The following is a 22056-nucleotide window of genomic DNA, read 5'->3' as shown; positions in this document are numbered from 1 at the left end:
CGACGCATTGCAAGGCAGAGACGTGTGTGACAAACTTTCCGGCAGAGCCTAGAGAGATGACACTGGCTGGGTTCACTGGTAAAGCTTCTGGGCCAAGTGACTGCCGACCAGCAGCATGATGATACAAAGTGTTGCCTGCAAGTTGGTACGGTGTTTACCAAGAAAATTGATCGTCTCACCATTGGAGTCAACGACAAGGCCTATCGCAGCAAGCAGGCTCGGGTTATCTCCAGCCGTAGCATCCGTAAGTTTGGCTTCAAAGTTGTTCATGATGGAGTGCAGCAGTGAAACGATGTTCATTCATCACAGAGGTTTATATAGGGGCCTGATTCCTTGGCCGTTAATGCAACAGCCTTTGAGGTAGCCATCGAATATGTTGGACCGAAAGGCTTCGCGGCTCGAGGGAACAGCTCATTAGTGTGACGTCACGCCGGTTAAAGCTTTCCTTGAACAACGATGTCGTCAACAATAGAAGTGCGATGTAGCACACACCCTGGTACTTATATATGTCTCTGTCAACTACTCAAATCTTATCCTCGTTCAGAAACCCAGCTACCCAGACGTGTCAGCAAATCAGTCAAGAACCCAGATCGGTAAGACATTTGATCATAAATATTCAATCTATATCCTGCTTAGTGCATACTACAAATGCGCCATCGACCCTTGTAAATTCTTTAGTGGGTCTTTCAGAACTATCAATACTGAAGTATTCATCGCTAAACAGAATGGGAGGATGAAATAGTTGGTCTAGGCTCTCCTTTTTCTTCACAGAATACATCCTCCCAAAATATGTCTCCACCAACAACACCCAGTCGGAAAAGAGTTGCCGAGTCGGAGTTGGGACCTCCGGCTAAACGGCAGTCTTCAATTCGTTCTCCGGCCGCTCAAGCTCGTCGCGACGCCATAATGCGCGCGACCGGCCATCAGACTGCCAGTGACCCCCATTCAGCGCTATCACCTAGTCCTGCTCCCAACAACAACACTCTACCAAGCTGGGTTCCTCCCCGCTCTCAGTCTATGTCATCTCCCACGGTACCCCGCACGGAAGGAAATAGTGCTAATGTGTCGCCTCACCAGCCTGAATCTGACTTTTCGGAAGCAGAATCTGGTCGAAGCCGCGGCAACTATTCCGAGACAATTATGGTACGTCACACTCATCCTTCGAGAGTCTGTTCCGCCTACAAGTCGGTTTTCTGCTCGTCGTTAGGAAGACTTGGTGCCGTCGGGGAGTGATATTGCGTCCGACAGTTCTGAGCTAGTGGCGTCGTTCACGGTTACAAAGCGCTCATCTACCGACGATTCCAGCTTGATGACAGCTACACACATCCGGTCTCTCGAAAGAAGTCTCAAAGCGGCGGAAATGTTGAACGAAGCATATTTGTTCAACATCCAATGTCTAAAGGAGGAAATCGCAGAGTAAGGCATCCACTAGCAAGCTGTGTGCCACTGCGATTGCTTACAACAACGGTTCTCTAGGCTCAAGCAGCGACTAGGAGAAGGTCCATAATGTGTAATCAGATAGTTCTATCTAACTCCTACGACGTTCCGAATTCTTTGAATCTTTCCAGGGGGGTCAAGACGTGATCAAGGATGCGACAAAGCTTGTTGACTTGTTACGATGGTCTGATGCAGGCGGAATTCTCAGCGTACGGCTCCCCAGGGCACTCGGGTACCTTTTGGGCCTGAGCTCATCCGGTTGGTCCGCTTGTTTTCGCGGTTCGATCTGATTGAAAGACAGCCAATAACCTCGTCGTGGGCTTACTTTCCATGTGGCACCAACTCTCCCAGGTACCCAGCTTACTTTGCATCGACCCACATTCGGCATGATATTCTCACTTGAGTGCCCTGAGAGGATCGACAGGTTTAAAACCGAAATAACACCCGTCAAACAGACACTTGCAACGTGCTGCGGCATCAAGACCAATACTATGCAGGCAGCATTTCTCAGGGGGTACAGTTGGGGTACACTCGACATGGGCTTGGAGCACATTGCTTATGGTTGATGCTCAGTCGATACCTGATGAACTTCAAGCCGCTTTCCGACGAGAAGCCTCGAACTTTGACCAGCGACACTCGCGCAAGACGCCTGCTCGCCGGTCGTTGCATAATGGCAAATCCCAGCGGGGGCGTGAGATCAAGGTGAATTAAGCCTCGTCAGTTTGCGTCAGCATGATTGTGCAGCATTTAAGGGCGCCGGATAAGGATACCAGTCTATTCCATTGGCCCACTATCAGAGGCGGAGAACCAGTGGATTGGCAAGCGGTTCGATGGTCCAGTAAAAGTCTTTTCATAGCTCATGGCGAATAGCCTTGGCGAGCTCCTTCCCAGCCAATCAATGGACAGGTTATCTTTGAGTGGACGGAGGCCCGCGAGAGGTCAGATCGGCGGAAACGGAATGAGTTGAGCCTGTCCGAATCAGTGGCACAACTGCAACATCCATGGGACTGGATTGCGGTGAATTGAGAAGGTCTCGCGTGACCCAAAACGACTGATTTCCAAAAATATGCAGTGTTTTCACACGACGACTCTAGTTCGATTTATTCAAACTTGATATCGGGAGTGGTACAATTGGTATGCAGATGCGAATAGTTCAGATCGGTGGAATGGAATGGGAGATACAGTGCAGTTGAACGTCCATTAGCAGAAGACCTGCTTCCACCATAAAATAAACCGGGCCCAAAACCCCCCTTGGTAACCCTCGCTCCGCGGTATGGAGCTCACCCACATAGTCCCAGTGCCAAATTGAAGTGTCTTGCCCTCCAGCTCATTCAGGCCTTGTTCAACATCCTTGGAGGCCATTGTGACCGGGAATCGGGGTAGGGTGCGACGCGTGATGAAAGCGGGAAACACCTTTAAAAGGTCCACGAATTCCGGGTTGGTCAGATCTGGTGAAGTCCATATTCGAAGATACTCCTCGTCAACGTCGTCTATCGGATCTTCGGCATCGTCTGTCATGTTAGAAGACAGCTGGGGCATGAGGTCTTCAGGTGTCGTCTGGTTACTGAGAAGAGCGGAGGTATTCGACGAAGGAGAAGAGGAAAGCGACTGGGTGACTGTCGGCGTATCCAAAAACGGGTCACTTGGGGCGCGAGCGCGTTTCGGCTGAACATTCGGGGAGATCGAGGATATGGGTTGTGATTGTGAACGAGCGTGAATGGTTGGGGCTTGATAGTCATTAGGCAGGCCCGAAACACGCCTGGAAGAAGAAGTTTCTTGAAATGCCAGCACACCCTTCAGGACGTCGATGGCATCAAGCATAAAGTCCCGACCAGCGCTCTCTCGAAAGACGGCGTCGTTGAATTCCCACATGATAACGTTCTGACCTGCACCACCAATAGTCTCTGGTACAATCTGTAGCCGCATAATGGCCCAAACTGGTAGAAAACAAAGTTAAAGAAAGAGTTCGAAAGCCAGATTCACGCAACGTACGACTTTGAAAGAAGGGCTGTGGCCCTGGCATACCCATGGAGCACCAGGTTCGAACGAATCTTTCAAATCGTTCGTAGCGTTCTAGGTTGAATTTAGCTCGATAAGCGCGCATGTGCACAGACCGCACCTTTCTTGGCCACGTTTCCGTTAGGGTTCGCTCGGGCATGAGGTGTCAGGCTTGCACCGGGAAGTGTTGCGCTTAGAGTAGCGCGAAATTCAGCAGTTTTTCTGGCGTTGACGGAGCGATGGAAAGCCGAGCGGATAGAAGCTTGCAGTCGGGAGTACGGAGCACGCTGGGAAGACGGAAGATTGGCAAGAGTTTGGGTCATCAACCGACCGGCGCTATCGTCTTGGTCGAAATACCTGGAAGAAGTTGGGATTAAAAAGGAAACATTGTTAATTAACGAGTGACACACCAAGCGCGACAATATTCGGCAAATTGATCCAACTCGCTGGAACTGACACCTATCGGTGTAGCGGAACGAGTGCGTGCGGTTGGGGAAGGAGTTGGGCGAGCACTTATGGGTGTTCTTGAGCGTGCAAATGTGGGGGAGGTAGGAGAAGTAAGCCTTGACTTGGGGGAGCGAGGACTTGTTGGACGAGATGTTGGCGGTGATGTTGAATGAGCGACAGGTAAATTGTAGAGTAGGGGCTCCGACGATGAGTATGACGATGGCTTGTCAACCTGGAGCGGAGGGAGTCGGGCCCTTGGTGCCTCCAGACGGTAGGAGGCCATGGTCGGACAAGGGAGCCGATGTCACGGTTGCGCGTGCTGTTGTCACAACAGAGATAAAGGAAAAAGGGAGAGTGGAAGGCCTCGTCGCTCCCCACTGTATACGGCGATGATTCTGGTTGAGCTGGGTGATAGTGGTGCGAAACAAGCCGACCAAAAGTGTTACGACGGCGGGCCGTCACACGGCTGACCGCAGCTTGATTACACAGCATATATCAAGCTTGAATTTTTTGTCTCAAAATTCATCAGGCAGTGGTCTTGTCGACGCTCAGCGCTCGTAAGTAGCCCCTTCCCCACGAGGACAATGACCACAATTATGAAGGCGCGAGAGAGGTAACGTCGGGGTCAATTGGTGGAAAGCCTTCGAATCAGACAAGTTACGAAAACATCAAGACTTCCGCAGTATTGGATAGAGCACTGGCTCCGGTTCACGGCGACCTCTACAGGCTACTCCATATCCATATTACTTTACTGCATCTTTTTTCAAGAAGATGGTTCCTTGGCGCTATGTATCAGTGGGGTAACGTCATTCTGCCATTGGTATCGAGTCAGTATTGAGCAGTCTAAGTGAACCAGCGAGTGAGTAGGAGGGCGCAATGGAGCAGATTGGTGGGAAGAAATGTTGCCGATACAATCGAGCGAGGGAAAACTGGGGAATGCTACAACGGGGTTAGCCGTTGGGTTGGAATCTTGAGATCTATCCAGCCGAACAGAGAAGCCGAGGCGTTAAGAGACTTGTTATAAAGACAGAGTAAAGAATAAAGTCACGCTGTGACGGATGACCTCGACCTCTTCCTCCTCCTGGGACCTTCAAGGCATCCTAAATCCCACTTCGCGCGACCCAAAAATGTCCGCGCTCGACTATCCACCACATGGTAAGCTCTAATAAAACACTTCGTAACGATCGACCACTACTAACCTTTTGCCCAGACGCCCACCACTTCGACAACCCAGAAGGTCTGTGCTCGGTTAAGTCGCCCAAACTATGTCTCAATCACCCTCCCAGGCCATCCTTTTGACTCTAATTACCGCACCAACTCCTCTTCTTCATCGTCCCTCGCTCCTCCTCGCTATGTCGACCAAATTTATCCTCCATCGTTCCCAGACGCGTCCTACCAATCGAGTAATGGTACCTACCCCGACCTGGGGTCACTTCCCAGCTACAACAGTGGCAAGGTTTCTCCATTGACGCCTTCATTCAAGGACTACCCTCCCAACTATCCCGATCTTGGTTCTGACCGCCGCCTTGGTTCCAACAATTACCAAGCCGACTTTCCCGACGAGTATATGCCGTTTGCAGGGTCACAATTCCCTGACAGACTCCCTCCACGTTTCCCTCCCGACCATCGCTTTAATCCGGCCCCGCCACCAATGCACGGCTCTGACATGGTTGGTGTGGCTCCCAATGCCATTCGCGGTGACTTCAGGCAGCCGCCATACGACGATATGCCACACTATATGTCAAACCCTGAGCTGAATGGTGCCCGTGCCATCGACGACACCCTTCGCCAAATGAACCTACAACCCCGACCTATGGGTGGCTCTGGTGATATCCTCACTTTCATTCGGCATGCCGTCTTCCATCATTTCTTTATTCAAACTAATTGTTGGTCAGACCATATCTCGAACAATATGTTCGGACCCCCAACCGACTCGCCTTTGGCGAGCGGACCCTCATCGTCATGTCTAGTAAGGTTGCCCAGAAATCGTATGGTACGGAAAAACGGTGCGTTACCCAGTCAGCAAGGCACAACACATGGCGTTGACAAAAGTGACCAGATTCCTTTGTCCACCGCCGACCGCTATCATGATCGGCAACTCGTGGTGGAACGAGGTCATTCGTCGCGGGGACGAGCCAAAATTATGTCCTCCTCGAGTTCTCATCTCCATCTCTGGGGAGCCAGCACCGCAAGAAGGCTCTATTGAATGGACCAGTGCATCTGGGAAATCTTTTGATATCTCAGATCCTCCTACTGGAACGACCTATACTGGTCGATGTGTTGGCAAGCAGCTCTTCATCTCCGACGTCGACGAGAAGAAGAAAAAGGTGGAAGCGCTGGTGAGGATTACCGCACCAGCCACGGACGAAGAACCTGAGAGGGTCATTGGCACGTTCCCAAGCCGACCCATCAAGGTCATCAGCAAGCCTAGCAAAAAACGTCAAAGTGCCAAGAATCTCGAACGTATATATATCTATTTTAATTTGGTTCCGCTGTCGCTTATGACTTTGGCCAGTTTGCATCAATCATGGGTCAACAATCTCTCTCTTCCACCGTCTGCGTTCACAAACGGTGTCGACCAAGTACCTCTGCGTGTCTGGCTCAGGTTCATCCTTCAAGGGTTCCGATGGAGCCCCTTTAACTGGTCTCGACCACCGCACACGGACCAACACCCCTTCCTTCATTGCCCGGACCGCCAGTTGGGGTTCGTAACGACATGACAAGAATAATAATAAATTGCTAACTCTCATCTGTTCAGATCCGTTCGTAATGTACATCGTGGACATCAACAAACCGGCGGGCGGTATCGATGCCCCACCGCCTCCACCTCCACAATTAGATTACCCCTCACCCCCACCCAACGCTGTCCCCTTCGCAAACAATGGGTCTCAAATCCCCATCTACTACAATCAGACTGTGGTCTTACAATGCCTTACATCTGGCGTTGTCAGCCCAGTCCTGATTATTCGTAAGGTTGACCACCAAACTACTGTTGTTGGTGGTGGCCTAGTGGAAGGCGCCAAAGGAGTTGCCGACCATTATTGTGCGCCGGGAGAAGTTTGTGGAGACCCGGTTTCCCAGCTTCACAAAATTGCCTTCGAGGTTTATGATCCCGCTCGGGGAATGCCTGAGCCCGGTACTCCGGGTACTTCGGGGGCCTTCTTGTCTTGCATGGGCGAGAAGGTCAACACTTACCGCCCTATCGATGGGCGACAATGGAATGGTATTTCGAATGGCACGAACTCACCTCCCATGCCCGCCTCGCCATTGTCGTCCGGACCTGCTTCGGCGGCTGGCAGCGAGTATTTCCCTCACTCAGCCACCGGGAGCAGCGCCCCTACTTCACCTTCCGCGTCACCTGACTTCTTGTCCAATGATGGCGGGCGAGTGAAGAAGAAGCGTGGCTCGACGAGTGCTGGCGGCATCAGTCCCATCAACAAGAACGGACCGAAAGGTCGCCGTCGCCCGAGTTCTGCTGGATCAGTCACTTCAACGAGACGTGGGTCTTCCAGTGATGGCGGTGCGTCATCAGGAGCACTTTGGCAAGTCGATATTGGGGAGACAAGCGTGTGGACGATCGTTGGAACCGGTAAGCTCTCACATGGCCGCGTGCTTTTTTCTCCTGTTTAATGACATTTCCCAGACCAAGTTCGGTACAACTTCTATATCCCACCGGTGCTGCTCGACAGCCAAAGCGCCTCAGGGTCATATGCTGTTCCATCGAAGCCTATTACCCCATTCCCTGCTCTTGTCAAGTATCTTCCCCCAGATCGGGCAGCAGAGGCACCCAAACACCACAATGCCGGAGCCAGAAATGTTTTGACCAAGCCAAACCCTCATGCGTCAAAACTGCTCACTGTGTATGGGGAAAACTTCTCAAAGACAGACCCAGTGTCTGTTTTCTTCGGTGCTGATCCTTCACCATATGTGGAGATTCGGTGCAACGAGGTATTGGGCTGTCTTCCGCCTGAACAAGGCTCGCAAAAACGACGACCCCTGATCCTCATCCGTTCCGACGGTGTTGTTTTCCCCTCGAACGTCTACTATCCTTAATTGGGCAGTGTTTGCATGCTTGTTATGTCTTTGTTATGTGCTTTCCCCGTTTGCTGCCGTGCTTTATCGACTACCTGTATGTTTTCAACTCGGACGGATGGCGAGAGGAGTGGGGAAGGGGTGTTCCGTATAGACTGTGTACTTTTTACTGCCATTGTGTCGACCTTGCTTGTATTAATGCTATACCCGTCCACTGAGAGGGAACAAAAAAGTGTGATCCCGTGACGAGTGCCCTAGATAGGAAACGCCGAACTTTATTCATGTCCCTCTCACTGTCGTCTGCTCCAAACATCGTCTGGAGACTATATGTCGACTCCTTGTGGCGGTGGACGGACCAGCCAACATCATGGATCTCCCACACTGCATATGTCTGCCGCATTCTTGCGATTTTGCTCATCATCCCTTTCCTTCTCCTCATTCTTGTGGTGAGTAGTAGTAGTCTTAAAGGCGAAGAAACCTTGTCATGTCTTGTAGGACATTGTCTCGTACGGAATAGCGCGAACCCTTGGGGTCATCGATCTCACCGATGCATCGACAAGCGACAACAAGACAATCCACGGCACTGGCAAGGGCAAAGGCCGGGTTCCAGTTGTGCAGATCATGCCGTCTTCGCCTGACGCTATGACCACGGTGACCAAGACAGAGGGTCGGCCTGCACTCCAATGCGACATAAGCCCCCTCGATACGCTCCCCCCACTGAACATGGAAAACGCGAGCCCCTCCCAGGAAGCATATTTCACCTCAGAGCCAAACAGCTTGAAGTTGTCCGGTGTTGGTCTCTTCTCTCCAGCCGCCTCGCGTCCGCCTTCGCCAACGATCACCCGAAAAAGTTTGCCGCCAGACGAGAAGCTGGTCGATCTCGACGAGGAAGAGGGCATTGTGTTTAGAAAGCGGGCCACGCGTAAGCCCCAGGGTCATGACGAAGACGAGCGCCAATAAACGAGGCGACAAAACATTACTGTACAGACGAACCTAAGTAGATATACGCTAAAACCCAAACCGTAGTTGATCTCTCGTAAAAACTGGTGGCTTCCAACGCAAGCATTCAGGGTCTATGCGCCGTTTTCGCTTTGCTTTGGATTTCTCGTAGCGCTCGACGACGGCATCACTGAGGCAGATGATGTGTGTGCCTTTGTAGTGCTTGAACAAACCCAATGTCGCACACCTAGGTTGGCTATCAGTATTTGCGACTTGGACGAGGAAAGAGGGCATATACGTGTTGGTTATGTCAGCATGCGTAATGGAGGTTTTCTGGGCGATATCGTCAATACTCATGTCACCATCCGTGTGTTTCATGAGGAGTTCCAAGATCGTGTCGGCCCAATAAGACCGATAGCCGAGCAACCCAAGGTCACTCAACGGCTTCTCGGGACTTCCCAGCTTGCCTTCTTTCTTGCTGAGCTCGTAGGAGAATTCGATCAAGAGCTTTCCGTAGCCATATCGTTGGTGTTGAGGTAGGGTAAGAATACAGGCCACATTGTAGTTCTCTGCTGATTCCTTTTCTTTCGAAAAGTAGCCAATAACATGGCAGCCGGCAGAGTCCCGTTGGACCTTGGCAGACATTTAGTAGAGGGAAAGAGAGAGAGAGTAAGACAAAGAGACGCACCATCACATAATACATGAAGGGAGTTACATCGTAATACAGAGTTTTGCTGTTCAATTTGTTAATCACAACCAAGCAAGTGTTGTTGGGAACGCACTGATCAAGAAAACATTTGGACAGTAAACTGAGGTTTCGACACCAAGTCAGTTGGCGTTTGCCGTCGATCTCATAGAAGGAAATGTCGTCGCATCGGTAGATTTCGTTACCAGGCGGGTGGAGAAGAGTGCATCGGGTGCGGTGTCGCGAAAGCATGAATTCGGAGGGAAAGAAGCAAAGACAAAATTCGCAGATGTAAAGCACCGGAAGATGGGCGTATTCCTTGGGATAAGGCGAGAAATACCACGCATCAACCTCATGCTTGCCGATTTGGATGCGATTCAGGTTTTTGACTCGTGCGATTTCAGAAACAGACTGGGTCATCGAGCCTGACGTCCGCAATTTCTCGATTTCTTGTTCTTTGCTGAATGTGTCGGGTGGCTCTGTACTAGGCGCTGGCTCAGATAAACTGAGGTCAAACTCGGCGTCAACATCCATTTCTCCTTCTGCGTCGGCATCTTCATCTCCGTCAAACTCCTCTTCTTCCTCCTCAAGTTTCCGTTTCAGTGGTCGTGGTGAAGGGGAAGCAGAGAAACTAGGTGTGATAGGGAGGGGAGATTTGGATATGGATGCCGCCTTTGTTGTCGCCTTTCTGAGCAGCTGATTCTTCGGTGCTTTACTGGGGACCTTCTTATTGGTGTCCTTGGCCGCTGGTGGTTGCTTTTTAGGCTGGATCACCTTGGGGCGAGGCCACTCGAGATCACGGGAGAGGATTAGGCGCGAGCCAGCAACCCACTCGTCAAGCCGCTTGTTGAAAGTATCCCAGTGTACAAAGAACTCCCACTTGTCTGCCGGGTCCTCTTGTTTCACCTCCTTGTTGCGGGCAGATGGATTTGCAGCTCGGTCCCGAATTGACAGTATCTCAGCAAGTCGTTCTTCAGTTTCGCCATCGGGCCCTGGTCGTCGAATAAAGATTTTGCAGCCTACAGAGACAGTCTAAGTGTGTGTGTGAGCAAGGGCGGTGGGAGTGACAAGGAACTAAAAGAGAAAAATCAACCTGCAAAGTATAGGTGCCACCTGGCGTGATGGGAGGGGGTCCCAAGACGACTTCCTCAGAAGCATTGTTGGAAGGGGACATGAAAAGGGCGAGCTAGAGGTTGCAGTCGTCCCTTTGCTCTTGGTTGACTCACGCCACAACGGTGAAAATCGGCAGGCACGGTCACGGGAACCTCCGGTTTTGTCCTGCTTTCACTGCTACCGCGATGGTAGATCTTGTAAACCTCCTCGAATATTCCTACTAAAGTCGGAACGCCGCCTTCAAATTCAGGCTTTCACCCCCCATCGGCATTGTCGGTTACACTTTATGATGGCGCAACCAAAAATCGTTCCACTTTCTTATTCCCATACCACTCTATCGCGCTATGACGGAGCTCGGTCGCTGGAGAATCAAACTAGGAGCTGGAGGGAGTCATGCATGGGATTACTTATCAGAGGAAGAGAGTCTACGGCGTCCACAAAACGAAATCGATCGTTATTGGCTCGGAATCCCTCTGGTAAGAGCTCAGGAAAAATCTTCGGCTATTGGATTGACATACTCTCCAGAATCTACCATCTCTCACTCCGCCAAAAAATGCGCTGGACTCTGCGCGCAACGGCTACCACTTCCTCAAACATCTACAGGCCCCTGATGGTCACTTCCCAGGTAAAAAGTCAAAGTTTCCGAGGATAACACTCTGAATTCGTCATAAAGGAGAGTATGGAGGGCCTATGTTCATTCTACCTGGTCTTGTCATTGCAAGCTATATTGTCGAAGCTCCATTCATGGAGCCCGAACGCCTTGAAATGATTCGGTATCTGCAGAATACTGCACATCCTGTGGATGGGGGCTGGGGTTTGTGAGACGTCTTGTTTTTCGCAAAGTCTGATCCATAATACTTACTCATGTTCCAGGCACGTCGGAGGTCCTTCTACCATGCTTGGAACTGCTTTGAACTACGTCTCACTACGACTACTTGGAGTAGATGCCCAACAACCAACTGCTGTAAAGGCACGCAAAACGCTCCATGAACTTGGTTGATGTTCTTCCTTCAGACTGTTCACTCGAGTTAACAACTAGCTCAGGCGGAGCCGCTGCGTGTCCTACCTGGGGTAAAGTTTGGCTTTGTCTTCTGGGCTGTTATGAATGGGAAGGCGTTAATCCCATGCCTCCAGAGTTATGGTGCGAGGATAGTCACCCTTTCTCCCAATATGAACCCCATCGTAGGTTACTGCCGGACTGGCTACCTTTTCACCCCAGCCGTTGGTGGGTCCAGAATCGCTCAGTATTCTTACCCATGACGTATCTATACCGCGTGCGGTTCAAAGCTACCCTCACACCCCTCACATCTGCTTTGCGCAAGGTCATTCACCTCCTCAAACCGTCATCACCTGTTCAACCATAGCAGGAATTATACATGGAGCCTTACAATTCCATCTTCTGGCCTGCCCAGCGCGACAACATTGCGCCAGGAGACTTACATGCGCCACGAACGCTTTTGTTACGCTTCATGAACCTCTGTTTGAGTGCAACTGTCGAAACATTCACAATCCGACCTCTTCAACGACGGGCTCTTGATCGTGTTTACCAGCTCATCTGCATGGAAGACGAAAACACAGTTAGTTCACTTAAGACTTGAGAAGAATATACTCACATGCCAGTAGAACTTCCAAGACATCGCTCCGGTCTCGAAAATGCTGCATCTCGTTTGTCGATTCCACGCAGAGGGAAGAGAGAGCACAGCTGTCGCACAACACATTGCATCTCGAGGGGATGTGATGTGGGTCACACCGGATGGTATGCTTGCCTCAGGCACCAACGGGAGTCAGCTTTGGGACACGGCATTCATCGCTCAGGCACTGGCGGAAACTGGTCTCATCAACGAGGAAGAAAATCAAGAGTCAGCATTAAAGATGCTCAACTGGCTCGATGAAGCCCAAATCCGACACAACCCGAAGCATTTCAAGACTGCATATCGGCATCCGACCAAGGGCGCGTGGTCGTTTAGTACCAAAGAGCAAGGTTACACGTTAACCGACTGCACCGGCGAGGGCTTGAAGGCTGTTCTGTATATGCAAAATAGCTGGAGGTACAGTGCCTCTTTACCAAACCGAATTACTGATCTGATAACCATGGTCAGGGATGCACCCAAACTAGTCTCAGACGCGCGACTCTTCGACGCGGTTGACCTCATGCTCGGAATGCAGAACAGTGATGGTGGATTTGCAAGCTACGAACTCATCCGCGCACCACAGGTCCTAGAATCTCTGAACGCGACAGAGGTTTTCGGTTCGTATTTCCAACCACCCTCATTAACATCTTTGAACTTGTTTTCCAAGGCAACACGATGACTGAACACACCTATGTTGAATGTACCACCTCCGTAATAACTGCTCTACGCATTTTTCAAAAGCATCATCCCGAGTATCGCAAGAAAGATATTGAGTGAGTCGTCCTAATCCTTTGGTGTTCGGATACCGCTAACCGACTTTCCACAGCCGTACAACAGCCCTTGCGATCCAATATTTGCACACCCAACAACGGCCTGACGGGTCATGGTACGGTTCATGGGGAATTTGCTTTACCTACGCCATGATGTTCGCACTAGAGAGTCTTGCACTCGGTGGCGAAACATATGCGAATAGCGCATCAGTTAAACGTGCTTGTGAGTTTCTCATCTCGAAGCAAATGACGGATGGAGGGTGGGGGGAAAGCTATCGGGTAGCGTGTCCTTGGTTTTACTGATCTTGACGACTAAATCATACTTCAAGTCATGCATCGAGAGGACGTATATTCATCACGAGCAGAGTCAAGTGGTACAAACGAGTTGGGCGGCACTGGCTCTCATCTATGCACGGTACCCTGATGTAGAGCCCCTCAAACGCGCAGTCGCTCTGGTTAGAGCGCGACAGCTACCGGCGAGTACTTCTTATGTGGCTGCTTCTAATCTCAACCGTCGTCAGGATGGTTCATGGGCTCAGGAAGCAGTCGAAGGAATTTTCAACACAACATGCACGATCAACTACCCATTGTTCAAGCTGACTTTCACGGTATGGATGTTAGGGCTCGCTCACAAATATATCGAGGGTGGAAATAGCGTCTAATAGAAAACACAACATGAATACATGGTACAACAAGTAGTCGGACAGCACAGCAGATCGGAAAGCAGGGTTAAAATTCGAAGTTGAACTCGCTGTTACAGTGTCAAAGAGCGCAAGATCAATATGAAGAGAGCTCACCAAGTACAGCGTTGGAAGAGGTAGTCTTTGCCGTTGGCATGCACCATACCCTCCTTCAGAACACACTTCCACTTGCTTTTTACACGAGCGACCTTGGTTTGCGATAAGTGGGCGCCAAAAATAGGTCCAAGGCAAAACCTACCTTATCATAGGTACAAAATAGGATGTCAACGTTCGCAGCCCCGTCCTCCAGATCATCGTCTTCATCAGAGTCATCCAAATCGCTGTTAATTGCTTCCGAGTCTTCAACTGTTGACGTCGAAGTAGAAGCAACTGGCTGAGGTAATGACGGATGCAGCGCTCGAGGCGGCGCGAATGAGGGCGGCGGTGGAGATTCGTCATCAGAGTCATCTGAATGCGAAGGCCCATCAACTTGAGGAATCGACGGTAAACGCGACTGGGGTCCAGTAGGGAACGACAATACGTTCAGCTGTCCACTGGAAGGAGGTTGTCTTGGTGGTGGCAGATTCAGCTTTGGCCCAGGAAGCGGTGGAAGGGTATAAGGTGGCGCACTGAGTGCATAGCGGCTGTCCAGTGGTTCCGATTTGATCATATGTTCAGCTTTAATTGGTGGTGGTGGAAGTGGTGGAGGCTGAATATAACTGGCAGTATGATGAGCTGGAGGTGGATAATGTGGTACTGGCTGGGGTGGGTATTGGGGCACCACGACTTGCGGGGGCGGATCAAATTCAGCGACACGCGACGCGATTACTTTGGCTTCCCATCTCTGAAGGTGTTTATCTTCAATAAAAATGGTTCAGATTATTCCAAGGACATTCTCCCACCTTTTGAAGATCATTCAAGACCTCCTCTGAAACGCCGTACTCCTCAAACTCGGGTTTGCATGCAGCAACGACCTCGTCAATAACCGCCCGGTAAATCCCGGGCTCAAAAAAAGAGAAAACAAAAGAGTGTTACTAATGCAACGCTGGTTTATAGACCTAGGCGCGGCTCACCACAATTTTATTCGACATTTCAGCGGCGAAGACGCGCCGCAATGGGGGCAAGACGCAAGAGTAGCGCTTTATAAGGCCCCACGTCAGTCCGTCACGCCCTCATCATTGCAACCATCATGATGGCGATCTGCCGGTAATGCCGGTCCGAGGACCACTCCACCCAACGATGACTTCAGTGGCAGACCAGTGTATGGACGTCATCCTCATGGTTTCGACTATAAATCGAGCATGGTGGAGTCCCTTGCTTGCTACACGAACAGTCAGATGCCTCTCTTCAAATCACAGCCTGCCCAACCAGAGCCTGCCCCGGCCCCTCAAAAAGGCGGTCTATTCTCTCGCAACCGCTCACCGACTCCTCCCCCACCCGCAACCACCAATACTCACCGTGGCTTCTTCAGCCGTCGCCGATCTTCCGAAGACTCCAGTCTGGATGGCCGCAGTTCAGGGAGCGACCGTTTCTTAGCTCGTGGCGGCAGCGTTCGGAGTGGTGGGAGTGGCAGTTTCTTCAATCGAAACAACAACCACCTCGATGCAGTCCATAGAGACCCCAAAATTATGGCCGCAAAAGCCAAAGTTGGACTCGCTGAAAAGGCGGAGGTTGAAGCTGACCGAGCCTTGTCCGCTGCCAGAACGATGGTACGCGAGGCAAAAGAACACGTTCGCATTTTGGAACGAGAGGCCGCAGAAGAGTAAGCATTCCTTCAATAGCTAAAAATCATATGAGGCTCATGTTGATTTCCACAGACACAAGCGAGCCAAAGCCAAGCAGGCAGTCGCTAACGATGTCAGTCGCACCGCTGCATCCCTTGGACGACATGGCAATTGAGGTCCCACAACATGATATACCCCCTGCTATCTTAAGTTCGCGCTTGGTGTTATACCGTCTGTATTTGGTTGGGTCCGAATAACATTTGCTACCCTATTCAAGGCTTGACGAACAAGTCGGTAAACTTGTCGACCGGCATCTTCGATAACGACGAAGCGTCCGAGACGATCTCCAATAACCTGTGGAAGGGGTAATTAGTAAGGTTGATAACCGACTGAAAAATGGACCCGCTTGTTCTGGTGTGCCTCCTCGAAATGGTGGGAGATATGCCTGCGGAACTTGTTCATCAACAACGGGGTACCCTCTTCACGTCTCCGCTTGTGGCCAACGGGATACTCGACCTCAACTTCCTCGAGCATCGTTCCGTCGTTGAGTTCGACCAAGAGCGCATTGCCAATTGACCGTTTCTCAGGGTCGTGGTAGTCAACACTGAAGCGAGGTTCTTCAACGCAGTAGATTTTGGCCCGCAAAGCATCAATACGAGGATCAGCAGCAGATGCGTCGGTGCTAGAGCTGGCTAAGACAATTTTTGATGATGTAGAGGAGAAAACGTACTAGCTCTCGGATGTCAATTCACCAAAGATAAGTGGGTAAGCGACCATATAGTTAATGGCGTGGTCCCTGTCGGCGAAGTTGTCGAGAGGTCCCTGCTTGTCAATGATGCGAACCGCCGCCTCTTGTGTGCGAATGCGGACACTCTTGATATCTTCGGCAGTTTTGCCCAGGCCCTTGAGTTTTTTGTGGACGATATGGGCAGCCTCAACGGCAGTTTGAGCATGGAATTCTGCTGGGTAGGAGATCTTGAATAGAACATTCTCCATGATATACGAGCCATAAGGACGCTGGAATTCGAAAGGTTTGCCCTAAAAACATCTAAGCAACCACAGAGAGTAGAGCAAAAAGATGCCAACCTTGAACAAAACATCATAAAAGCCCCAGGTTTTGGCGGTAAGTACGGAAGGCAAGCCCTTTTCGCCCTTCTTGACCAAAAGAGCGAGATTGACTGCCCGCGAGCAGGCGTCACCGGCAGCCCATGACTTACGGGGACCAGTATTCGGCGCATGACGGTATGTCCTGAGCGATTGGCCGTCAACCCACGCTTGAGAGACTGCATCCACGGTTTGGTCACGTGTCAGACCCAGCAGCTTCGAGACCACAGCCGTTGACGCGACTTTGACGAGGACAACATGGTCGAGACCAACGCGGTTGTACGAATTAAGCAGCGCAAGAGATCCCTGGATTTCATGTGCCTTAATCATGCCTTCGAGAACGTCTTTCACAGTCAGGGACTGCCCTTGCCTTGCGAGGTGGTCGGCAACAGCGAGAATAGCGCCGAGATTGTCCGATGGATGACCCCCTTGAAATAGGTTATCAGATAAATAAATGATCCAACACGGAAGAGCCGCTAAATTCACATTCAGCAGCCAAGAAGCAGTCGTTGAAGTCCAGCCAACGAATGATAGTCCCAATGTTGAATGCACCACGAATAGGATCAAGCTGGTAATTCGTCCCCGGCACCTTGGTTCCTAGCTTGAGAGTCAGCGAGACGGAAAAGTGCGGGTCGACAACAAGTCTTACCATTCGGAACAACGGTGCCTTCAACTACCGGACCAAGAAGTTTTGCGCATTCGGGGAAGCGTAAACCCTCGAGTCCGCAACCAATTGTGTCAATGAGACAGAGCCGGGCAGTCTCGTATGCAAGCGGGGAGTCGATTTTGTAGTTGTGAACGTAGTCTGCAATGTCCTGCAAGACTTTGTCCGGTTCCGGTCGAAGAGTCGATTCCCCAGCGTGGTGAGACATGAAACGCGGTGACAGAGTAGGAGAAAGACGTCGGAAGGATGTCGCGGGACGTGCAAGACTGCGAGTTGGGATTACACCTCGCAGTGTTCTCGAGAAGAGCATTGAGGTCCGGCGAAAGAAGTTCTGTCACGTGTGTGATCAGATTCCCACATTAAATACTCTCTGAATCCCGTCATAGACAGTCAAATACGATGGTATTTTCCCAACACTATAGAGACACAAACATTTAAGAATAAAAAAAGGGAAATGACCAGACTGGTCTTCTCCCCGAATGTAGGGTATAAAGCCAGCGAACTAGAACGACGCTATGTACCATGGAAAGAGGCGCTCTGCGCATGACAGTATAAAAAGTACACGAGAAGGAAAACCCTGTTTGTTTACTTTGACAGACGGGCACCCTTACCAGCACGAATGAGCGTCGTCTTGCGCAAAGGCTGGGCTTGGCCCTGAGATCCGCCCTCATACAAGACACGCATTCCAGTGTTGCGCAGAGAGGTTACAACTTCAGCTCCCCCGGTGTTGTTGGAAAGAGGTGATGGGGCAGAACCCGAGGTATGCTTGGAGGCATAAGCACGAAGCATCGCGTCAGGCGAGTTGGCCATCGGCTCAGTAGACATGGGCATTGCGAAAGGTGACGAGGGAGCAGCTGAGACAGGAGCGGTACCTTTATAAATGTTTTTAAGACTAGTAGGAAAGAGTTTGATGAACGTACTGTTGAAGCTGCTGGCAGCAGGAGTTCCGGGGTAGGCAAAGACAGTTTCAGGCATGGGAGCAAACAGATAGTCGCCTGTTTCATCCTCAGCGTCAGGAGAGGCAGGTCCACCGGTACGCATCACTACAATACCAAGATGAATGGTAGGGAGGGTCAAAAACGAGAGGAAAACTGACTGCTTAGGGCACCAAACACCTCATCGACACTTTGTCGCCAGGCACCGTCACCATTTGGACCGTTGTGTGTTATCATGCGGTGACGAATATCCTCAGGAGTAAGTGTAAGCTATCTTCATGTGTTAGTAGTCCGGATCAAAGAGGAAATTACCACTGACCGGTCCTGCTGTTTGCCGTGGGCTGGTCATCTCAGGAGGAGCATCGAAAGTCGTAGCACCATAAGCACTGTCCGCACTGGGGTCTTCGGCATATACAGCGCTGAAAGCGTTGGCCGATGGTGTCGGGGTAACAGGGCTGAAGTAGCTGCCAGCACTGTCCTGTTCGCCATACGCAAAGCCGTTATTGTGATCATTCTAAAGAATTTTAAGAAATCTGATTGGACAGGAGAAGAAAGACCAACAGAAGCACCCATGGAGAGGGCAGATGGATAGTTGATTGTGTGGACACGGCCAGTGGGGGAGACACTGCGAGCGCCAAATCCGCCGTCAACTCCGACAACTCGCTCGCCGCTGCTCCAAGCACTGCCGTTGTGATGAGTATAGATAGAAGCCACCCGGTTTCCGTTGTTGCTACTGGTGCTCTTTCTTGGCTGAGCTTCACCGTAAGCACTTGCGCGAGAAGGAGAAGGCAGAGCGGGGACTGGAGGAGCGTCCTCGCCATTGAGATCACCGTAAGTGGAGCCGACATGGAAAGCACGACTGCCTCGTGAGTAAGCAGAGCTTACGGAAGGACGAGGATGAGCAGTGTCCGCAAAGGAGATAGCACGAGAGGCACGATCCGGAGGGCTTGCGTTGCTTGCGTTACGGGGACGACGAACACCAACACCAGTGCCAAGGCTGGTTCGAGGCAAATCCTTCTCGCTGACATCTAGACTCCCACGGGGCTTTTCACCCATAACAACGGGGTCGCCTTCGATGTTGGGAGTATTGATTGAGCCAAATGAGAATGCGGACGAGTTGCGTTGAGCCATAGAATGACGAACAGCCTCTGTGGCTCCGGCAGGCGTGATGCTCTTCCAGCCAGTGCTGATGGTAGACATCCGCTTGTCGAGTTTCTCGGACCACTCTGTGCGCTTGGCCGCACCACGAGCGCGAGAGACCTTCACGTAGGCCAAGGCAAGAAGGAGAACGAAGAGCAAGGGGAGCAGAACAGCAGCAGCCTTCTTTCCAGGGCTCATCTGGTGGGAGGAGACACCCGAAACGACGGTAGGGGGTTACAACAGTCGTCGAATCACTCTTAACGATCGAAGTGTCGGCAGCAGCAGGTGTAGTTCCGTTGGACGTATAGGTGGCCTTGAAAACAGGGCCAGCAGGGATAGTGGAAAGGAAAGCCGGTAAGCCATTGGGGACTACCATGATCTGCAGGTTGGTAGCAGCGGTCGCATTCCACCAACGAGGAAGCAATGTCACGGTGTAGTTGCCATCAGCATATGGGACACCCTGCCATAGATGGAGACGAGGGGAAGCGGCACCTGGATTGTCGAGGTAAATGTCAACAAGGTCGGGGGGAGGCTGAAGACAGTTGAGCGATGGCTTCCAGGCGATATTGAGCGGGGTCATGGCATCAATTGTCGAACCGAGCGAAGGGGCTTGATAGAAAGCACCGGTAGCGCAGCCTTGAATCGGGTCAGCTAACGGCCCAGGGTTTTGCACCAAAATAAAAACATACTGGCATCAGCAGGCTTGGGGTCAGCACGCTTGATATGCTTGTTTTTGCCGCCAGAGTGCATACCAGCACCAGCATAGCCTACACGAAAATGCTCAAATCCCATTTGGTATTAGAGAGGGTATCGGAAAATCGGATAGTGGAGGTGCAGAATGCACAGGACGCCGTCTTGGACGGGTTTTAAGGAACGTGGTACTCGAGGGAGAGAGTAGTGGGAAGCGACAAGGATGTAACGCTGTGACAATAGCGTGACATATCCGACGTTGACACCCAATGTTTCAGGTTGCCAACACAAAACCTGATTTTACAGTAAGAAAGCAAATCCGAGGAAAATCAGATGGTATTTCACGAAATCTGCTATTTATTTACTGATATTTCATTTTTATAATTATAAATTCATTTGGCATTCAAACAACATACCGGTCACAAAACATCAGCGGCAGGCGATTCGCGTTGCAGTCGCCGACGATCACTTATTAGTACTCATCATGTCGGACGACGACGAATTCGATGCAGCCCCAGTCAAAATCAAGCGTAGACGTCTCCAACGCTCTTGCGACTCTTGTAGGAAGAGGAAAATTCGATGCGATAGTGCAACCCAGCCGGATGGAATCTGCTCCCATTGCAAATCATTCAATGCTGAGTGCACCCATGCGGAACCGACACGCAAAAGGGGGCCCAAAAACAAGTGAGTCCGAGCATATTGAAGGCTTTCCTTGAACTCGATCCTTCTAGGCACGTAGAGGAGTTGAAGCAGCAAGTTTCTGTCCTCGAAGCCAAGTTAAGAACTGTCCAGCCCGACGCCTCTCCACCCTCCAATCTACCTTCAACATCAGTTTTCAAGTACCCTTCGCCGCCCAACGATGCTTCACCATCCCCAGTTGCTACATTACCTGAGGTAGATTATGCATTCAATCCAGCTCCGTTGATTCCTGAACGGTTGTTTAGGAGGACCTTTCTCATGACGAACTGTCGGAACGATTCCGACAGTTTAATCTGAGCGCGCTCAAGGTTTGTTCGTATCCTAGAGAGAGATTTCCATTCCTGACGCGCATTAGCATCGTTTCTTTGGCTCGTCCAGCGGTTTCATGCTCGTCAAAAACGCAATTGCAGTCAAGGAGGAATACCTGGGTCGTCCTATAGTGACCCAGTTCCGTCGACCTGAATTCTGGAACCAACGACCGGTATGTCTTAACTTCACTCCAGACCTGTGCTCATCATACTGTAGTGGGAGCTTAGTGCTAACGACGAGCGACCTCAGTATGTTTTCCCAGAGCATAATCTGATGAGGTCGCTCCTGGACTTATATTTTGCTAACGTCCACCCTTGTCAGTTGGTTGACCTTCCTTTTTGTTTTTACTCAGTCCTCTACAGGTCTGCCCTTACTACATCGTCCGACATTCGAGCGATCGGTTGCGCAAGACCTTCATTTGAATGATTTTCGGTTCGGTGGATTAGTCCTCGCTGTCTTAGCCATTGCTTCCCGGTATTCCGATGATCCACGTGTCTTCGTTCCGGAGGCCAAGTCGACGCTGTCTTCTGGTTGGAATTTCTTTAAGCAAGTGCAGATCGTTCGCAAATCCTTGTTCGACGAGCCTTCCATTTATGAAGTCCAGCTATATTGCGTAAGTGTAACAACCAATCTTCACCCAATATTCCCGCTAAATCCTGTTCCCCCAGTTGATCTCATTATATACCCTGGGGACTTCCTCGCCTCAAGCATCGTGGTTATATCTCGTGAGCCGCATTCAGCTGACTTCAAGGGTTTATTTAGCCCCAACCTTAATGCAGGGTCTCGGCATCCGTTTTATCCAAGAGCGAGGAGAACATCGACGAAAACGCGATGGCACAACCTTCAGTCCTGTGCATGAAATGTGGAAACGTGCATTCTGGTCTGTGTCTTCTACTCGGGAGAAGTCTTTCTGACCAGCTCAATAGGTGTCTACTCACACTAGATCGTACTGTGTGCTCTTTCCTGGGGAGGCCAACTGCAATACATGTCGAAGAGTACGCTGTTACCTCTCCTCGTCTTCAGTCCCCTCACTACGTATCAGCTACGATGTGGAGTTGC

At 50.9% G+C, this 22056-nt stretch overlaps 9 protein-coding genes across 9 annotated transcripts; 5 read left to right on the top strand and 4 right to left on the bottom strand.

Moving 5' to 3' along the window:
• Window positions 1-456: 456 nt before the first annotated feature.
• Window positions 457-1507, top strand: MIND_00063800 (zf-GRF domain-containing protein; the record flags this gene model as incomplete). The annotated part of the gene is made up of 6 exons (XM_037357599.1): window positions 457-496; window positions 545-593; window positions 637-677; window positions 725-1143; window positions 1208-1416; window positions 1477-1507. 6 exons carry the CDS (start codon window positions 457-459, stop codon window positions 1505-1507), a joined length of 789 nt encoding a protein of 262 aa, XP_037225509.1.
• A 1130-nt stretch (window positions 1508-2637) lies between these two features.
• Window positions 2638-4165, bottom strand: MIND_00063700 (uncharacterized protein; the record flags this gene model as incomplete). The annotated part of the gene is made up of 4 exons (XM_037357598.1): window positions 2638-3374; window positions 3430-3510; window positions 3557-3792; window positions 3846-4165. 4 exons carry the CDS (start codon window positions 4163-4165, stop codon window positions 2638-2640), a joined length of 1374 nt encoding a protein of 457 aa, XP_037225508.1.
• A 775-nt stretch (window positions 4166-4940) lies between these two features.
• Window positions 4941-7935, top strand: MIND_00063600 (J-kappa-recombination signal binding protein; the record flags this gene model as incomplete). Its single annotated transcript, XM_037357597.1, has 7 exons — window positions 4941-5037; window positions 5093-5119; window positions 5169-5888; window positions 5935-6345; window positions 6398-6586; window positions 6641-7471; window positions 7526-7935. The coding sequence occupies 7 exons, from the start codon at window positions 4941-4943 to the stop codon at window positions 7933-7935; spliced, it is 2685 nt and encodes an 894-aa protein (XP_037225507.1).
• A 260-nt stretch (window positions 7936-8195) lies between these two features.
• On the top strand, window positions 8196-8874 carry MIND_00063500 (uncharacterized protein; the record flags this gene model as incomplete). Its single annotated transcript, XM_037357596.1, has 2 exons — window positions 8196-8360; window positions 8410-8874. 2 exons carry the CDS (start codon window positions 8196-8198, stop codon window positions 8872-8874), a joined length of 630 nt encoding a protein of 209 aa, XP_037225506.1.
• A 48-nt stretch (window positions 8875-8922) lies between these two features.
• Window positions 8923-10712, bottom strand: MIND_00063400 (Histone acetyltransferase; the record flags this gene model as incomplete). The annotated part of the gene is made up of 4 exons (XM_037357595.1): window positions 8923-9486; window positions 9542-9587; window positions 9636-10570; window positions 10632-10712. 4 exons carry the CDS (start codon window positions 10710-10712, stop codon window positions 8923-8925), a joined length of 1626 nt encoding a protein of 541 aa, XP_037225505.1.
• Window positions 10713-10995: 283 nt separating this feature from the next.
• Window positions 10996-13714, top strand: MIND_00063300 (Terpene cyclase/mutase family member; the record flags this gene model as incomplete). The annotated part of the gene is made up of 12 exons (XM_037357594.1): window positions 10996-11127; window positions 11177-11276; window positions 11325-11469; window positions 11525-11646; window positions 11696-11792; window positions 11838-11973; window positions 12019-12228; window positions 12275-12699; window positions 12751-12899; window positions 12950-13055; window positions 13109-13331; window positions 13382-13714. 12 exons carry the CDS (start codon window positions 10996-10998, stop codon window positions 13712-13714), a joined length of 2178 nt encoding a protein of 725 aa, XP_037225504.1.
• A 67-nt stretch (window positions 13715-13781) lies between these two features.
• MIND_00063200 (Transcriptional factor IIA alpha/beta subunit) lies at window positions 13782-14856 on the bottom strand (the record flags this gene model as incomplete). The annotated part of the gene is made up of 5 exons (XM_037357593.1): window positions 14806-14856; window positions 14635-14736; window positions 13992-14576; window positions 13850-13941; window positions 13782-13803 (listed from the first exon to the last, which is right to left on the bottom strand). Exons 1-5 carry the CDS (start codon window positions 14821-14823, stop codon window positions 13782-13784), a joined length of 819 nt encoding a protein of 272 aa, XP_037225503.1. The 5' UTR covers window positions 14824-14856.
• A 141-nt stretch (window positions 14857-14997) lies between these two features.
• On the top strand, window positions 14998-15631 carry MIND_00063100 (uncharacterized protein; the record flags this gene model as incomplete). Its single annotated transcript, XM_037357592.1, has 2 exons — window positions 14998-15494; window positions 15550-15631. Exons 1-2 carry the CDS (start codon window positions 15034-15036, stop codon window positions 15629-15631), a joined length of 543 nt encoding a protein of 180 aa, XP_037225502.1. The 5' UTR covers window positions 14998-15033.
• A 97-nt stretch (window positions 15632-15728) lies between these two features.
• On the bottom strand, window positions 15729-17534 carry MIND_00063000 (uncharacterized protein; the record flags this gene model as incomplete). The annotated part of the gene is made up of 6 exons (XM_037357591.1): window positions 15729-15810; window positions 15863-16138; window positions 16187-16494; window positions 16543-16988; window positions 17047-17157; window positions 17210-17534. 6 exons carry the CDS (start codon window positions 17532-17534, stop codon window positions 15729-15731), a joined length of 1548 nt encoding a protein of 515 aa, XP_037225501.1.
• Window positions 17535-22056: the final 4522 nt, after the last annotated feature.

Source organism: Mycena indigotica, assembly GCF_014461135.1.
Source record: "Mycena indigotica strain 171206Taipei chromosome Unknown Mind.scaff0001, whole genome shotgun sequence".
NCBI lineage: Eukaryota > Fungi > Basidiomycota > Agaricomycetes > Agaricales > Mycenaceae > Mycena > Mycena indigotica.
This window is presented reverse-complemented; position numbering and strand designations above follow the sequence as displayed.